The sequence below is a fragment of the Nothoprocta perdicaria genome, unplaced genomic scaffold (genome assembly GCF_003342845.1).
Source record: "Nothoprocta perdicaria isolate Ctin4 unplaced genomic scaffold, notPer1 scaffold_92, whole genome shotgun sequence".
Classification (NCBI taxonomy): domain Eukaryota; kingdom Metazoa; phylum Chordata; class Aves; order Tinamiformes; family Tinamidae; genus Nothoprocta; species Nothoprocta perdicaria.
The window spans coordinates 1,376,607-1,381,624 of NW_020456221.1; the positions used below are offsets into that span (position 1 = coordinate 1,376,607).

The following is a 5,018-nucleotide window of genomic DNA, read 5'->3' on the forward strand; positions in this document are numbered from 1 at the left end:
GGGCGGCGGTGCCGCTGCCGCTGCCGCGGGGGCGGGCCGGGCCGGGCCGGGCCGGGGGACGCGGCGGGGGCGGCTCCCGGTAGGAGGTGCGGGGCAGAGGCACCGGCCCGACAGGGCTCGGTACACAGACCGGGAGAGAGCTGAAAAGCCCCGTCTAGGGATTTTTTGTTGTACTACTGTTTTATGTCTGTTTCTCTCTGTGTGTTTATTATTATTATTATTATTATTATTATTATTATTATTATTATTATTATTATTATTATTATTATTATTATTATACCAAAATCGAAGCTAGGCATTATTTCCTTTTTCCCCGTGGCAGCCGAAGCCGGGCTGAGCAAACACGGCGCAGCGCGGGCGCCCCGGCAGCGGCACCCACCCCGTCCCGTCCTGTCCCGCTCCACCGCGGAGCGGAGCTGAGCACAGTGTGTCCCGCGCCCCGACCAGCTGCGGGGCCGGGGGGACGACACGGGGCCCGGGGGACACGGGGCCCAAGGGACACGGGGCCCGGGGGACACGGGGCCCCGTCGCATGCCGGCACCACCGCACTGCTGCTGTCTACTCATTACGTTGACTCGGGCTGTTAGTTTTATGGAAGTGTGGTCGGCTCTGGATTCTTCCCTCCTTTAACAGAGGCACTGCTATATCAGAGCTGAAAATGTTGCAATGCCTGGAAATGTCTGAGGCAGGACCTGTTCCTCAGGAGCCGTTGAACCTGTGGACCTTTAGTATTGCTCTGTATATTCCAGACTCCTCAGCCACTGAAGTGAGAGGGAAGAGCTATAGGTTAAAGTAATAATCAGAGCTACAGATAAGCACTGCACTCATGAACCAACCAGGGCTGTGGAGGACAGTATTTTTTTTTTTAATGGATATGTCAAAGAAGGCCTCAGCTTTCCTACTGGCTCAGGATAAATACTTTGCTTTCTCTTTCATTGAGGATGTATCAAAGTCAGCACAGGCGTTACTGGTTAGTTACCTAGCAAATGACAAATAGACTTGGAAGGGCAAGGTTTCCATTCCCTAGCAGGGGAAAAATACTCAAATGTTTCTGTCCTAAGAGATTTTGTATGCCTTTTGTGTAAATCAGTAACTGGACAGTTCAGTCACTTGGCATAAATCTGTCATTGTACACATTAGTTTGCAAGCTGGTGCTGTAGCACCTAAGTGTAGATCCCTGTGTGTACTAACAAGATTTCCTGAATTTATTGGTGTAGGCAGATAGGAGAAAGGCAGTGCAGAGATCTTCTGCTGTGAAAGGGTCACGTCTGAGCTAATGATTTGGAATCAGGTATCATTGCATTTTGTCACTATGTGAGAAAGAAAAAGTGTTTTCACCTTGGAGAGTCATACATGTGTATTGAAAAATTTTATGTAGGGAAAGGACCTTCAAGATGTTACTGTTGTTGTGCTAATGTCTGAGATGTTTGGACTTCTAGGGAAAGGCCGGGGGAGAACAGACAGCTGTTGAGGGAAGCAGACCAAGCTGTTTCCTTGGGTTCTTCTTTCTTGTGGAGGACCACAGAGTCTCCTTACCTAAAGACTGTAAGGAGAATATTGAGCATTGTGGAACGGACAGTGCCCAGTGAGCAAAGTGGCACCCAGTGCTGGGGAGGTTCCCCCCCAGGCACCTCCAGGTGCTCGGAGACACCAGCCAAGCCTGTGGCTCTGTCTACGGGAGCGATACCTGTGGGAGCTGCAGAACAGGGTGGAGAACAACCCAAGGTGACCACCGCAGACGTGAAAATCACAGCCCAGGGTATGAGCAGCCGTAGAAAAGGCACTGGACTGTCCTAGCTGGAGTTAAGGAAGCCACAGATACATCAATAATTTCTTTGTGTACTTGGTAACTTTAGCAGCTGGCCTCAGAGCTGCTGCAGACAAGCAGTGGAACCGATAAACCAACAGTTGGCAGCAGAGCAAATGTAGAAAAGAAGTGTGTCATGTTCTCATCGGTTTGCTTAGCGTGAAGAAAAATCACAATGCGCTGCTAACCGGAATGAAGTTTTGAAATTTTTTTGTAACGGTTTAATAGGAGAAGGATGAGTGAATGCATGAATAATTTAGCAGTATGTGAAACTTTGTTCCAGGTGGAATTATCATTCTTTTCAGTGAAGTTTAGTGACTTCTAACTGTAACTGCATCCAAATAACCTTTGTAGGTTTTCGGTTTGCAAATAACCAAAAGTCTTCAACTTTTGGTTACAAAATTACAAAAGCCTTCAATTTTTCTTCCAAGTATGACAACTTGTTAGGGCCTGTGCCTTATGAGAACACATAAGCTGATTTTTTTTAAAGGCAATAAATGTCAGTGGATTGATATTGCTTAATATGATGAATGGTGGCATTTTCAAAGTTGTTGGCCCTCTTTAGTAAGTGCTTAAAAAACTTTCTGATGCCCAGTATTTTTTTTTGGCAACTTCACTGAAGCAGAACCAGGAACAAGAAATTGGTCCCCGGCGTGCTAAGCATACTGAGATTGATCAGCTCTCTTGAAGGAAGAGCAAGATAAACTTTGAAGCATGGACACACTGTAAACCATTTCTTACGCATGGGTTTGGCCAGTGGAGCTGGGCCGTTTTCCTCCCCTTGTGTCTGGTGGTGTTGGTGGGAGCAGCGGCAGCTGCTCCTGGTTGTGTCTGGCCATAGCCGTTGTGTCCCGCTGCCGCCGGAGCCGCGAGGCCCGGGCGCTCTCTCGCAGCTGCAGCAGGAAAGGGCTTGGGTTTTGTCGGGACGTTCAGACCCACCCTCCCCAGTACTGTCACCGAAAACCGGGAATAAACCTCTTAACACCAATGTAGTATTAAGAAGCAGGCCGTTCGCTTTATTGCAGCGCTGAATGCACGGGGGATAGCTCCACCTATCGTGCATCCCCAAGGTGTGTTTGCTAAAACTTTTTATTTCTCTATTATCTACATATGCATTAAATTCTAGGAAATGATCATACATATTCATTCCATTTCCTGTAACTAATTACAATATACCCTATCCCCACATGCATGCAACCTCTGTCCCTTTGGTGGTTTTCAGTGGTGTTTTTGAGACCCCCTGGTGGTCGTCTTCCCGGAAGTCAGTTCCATATATGGCTTCATTTTGACTCAGTAGGCCCTGTTTTGGTTCTTCTCTCCTGCTTCAGCCAGTTCATCACAATACGGAGGTCCTTCGCCTTCAACCAGTGTTTGCTCCTTTTGTCTGTATTCTCTCATAATATACCCACAAAACCTGCTGTTTTGTCCATATTCTCTTATAATATACTAGCAACAACAGTGAAAATATGTCCTTGGGTGCATCTTCTTCTGGGGTTTCTCATAACAGCTCCTGCACCGTCAGTGAGAGCTTCAGCTCACACGAGGGAAAGCGTTGGGGTGTGATTCCCTTCTGGTAAAACCAAGCCCAAAGACGCAAGCCGGGAGCGCACCCGGGATGCCCTCGGAGCCAAGTGCTTGGCCAATGCGCGGCCTGTGGGGCCGCTGCCTGTGGGGCTGTTGCCTTTGGGGCCGCTGCCTGTGGGGCCGCTGCCTGTGGGGCTGTTGCCTTTGGGGCCGCTGCCTGTGGGGCCGCTGCCTGTGGGGCCGCTGCCTTTGGGGCCGCTGCCTTTGGGGCCGCTGCCTGTGGGGCTGCTGCCTGTGGGGCGCTGCCTGTGGGGCTGTTGCCTGCTTGCCTCGGCTCAGCCTTTCCTGCCCCCGGCCGTGGGAAGCCGCCTGCCTTACCCGTGCTGAGCGCTGCCTTTGAACAGTGCTGCTGTCCCAGAGCAAGCGCCATCGGCTCCCTCTTGTTGCCTCCCTTGAGGTAAGTAACACAAACCTCAGACACAGAGGATTTCTTTTATGCTGTCTTTTTAGCTTGTAAACTCAGATGGATGCTGGGTTTTTTTTTTGTGATTTCCACATGTTACTGAAAACTGATGATGATGGATGATACCTCCCTTTTTTTTTTTTTTTTTTTTTTTTTTGTCCCTTCTGCTGAGGTCTTCATTAAACAAGTTAAACTAAGCATTGCCTGCAAGTCACTGGTGTGGATTCAAATACTGACAGAGAACTAAATGCCAATGACTAGCTGCTTTAATCCTTCCAGGTGTACCCCATCCTCCAAGGCTGGGTACGGTGTTTCACAACATGCACATCTCGGAGGAGCTCCTCATGAGTCACTGTCGGTCCCGCAGCTCTGCTGAGCGCTGCTGAGCAGCGTGGCTGCAAGTCAACTTGTGATCACATTGACCAGTGCTCTACGTCTCCCTGCAGACTGCCTTGAGTCCGTTTTCCAGGGCCTCTTTCTGGCAGAACATCATTGGAAACGTCCTATTGCTCCATGGAGGGAGTAAAACCAGTCTCCAATTTAACCCACTAGTCCCTTCTCCACACATTTGTGAGCGTTTTGGGTTTTTACCATTGTGCTCTGGGTACCTCTTGCAGGATCACTCTCTCCTTGAAGCTGTGTGCTCTTCCTTGACGGATTTGATCTCTCAAGCCCTTTGGGCAGTTTCAGGCACTGCTGTCCGATACGTTCAGCTGTGGAAAGGGGAAGATCCCTGCAGAAACCTGTGTCATCACCCAGTCAACAGTTTAAATTTCTTTTTTGCCACATCTTTGCACTTCGTGACATGCCACATGGCAGAGTGGCATGTCCCTTATGTCTAAAGTCAAGGTAACATTTTGAAATGGTTGGATGAGGTGAGAACAGGTACCAAGTGCTGCATTACAGATTAGCATATTTTAGGGAATGTGACAGAGACTGGAATATGGCAATGGGATATTTTTATTGTCACGGATTAGGAATAAAGTTCTCCCCTATAACTAAAGACTATAAAACAATGGTGTTCTGAGACCACTCATAGACTCAGTCTTTGGGTCTGCCCAAAGAACCCCTGCTTTTATTAGTCAAAAAATAGTTCTGCTTTCTTTTTTTTTTTTTTTTTTTTCTTTTTTGGTCCTAAAATCTATAGCTTCAAAAAAAAAAAAAAAAAAAAAGAGCTTCTTGCAAGACTAATGGTACCATACACTGGCCTGAGGAAAAGAGCCT

General features: G+C 48.2%; 1 protein-coding gene across 1 annotated transcript in view; it reads right to left on the reverse strand.

The window, feature by feature from the left end:
* Positions 1 to 3,761, reverse strand: part of LVRN (laeverin) — a 39,757-nt gene extending 35,996 nt beyond the window's left edge. The window contains exons 1-2 of the mRNA XM_026052836.1: positions 3,710 to 3,761; positions 2,549 to 2,757 (exon numbers count right to left, since the gene is read on the reverse strand). Of these exons, the coding sequence (XP_025908621.1) occupies positions 2,549 to 2,757; positions 3,710 to 3,761 (261 nt within the window). The remainder of the gene's footprint in view (positions 1 to 2,548; positions 2,758 to 3,709) is intronic.
* Between the last annotated feature and the right edge of the window lie 1,257 nt (positions 3,762 to 5,018).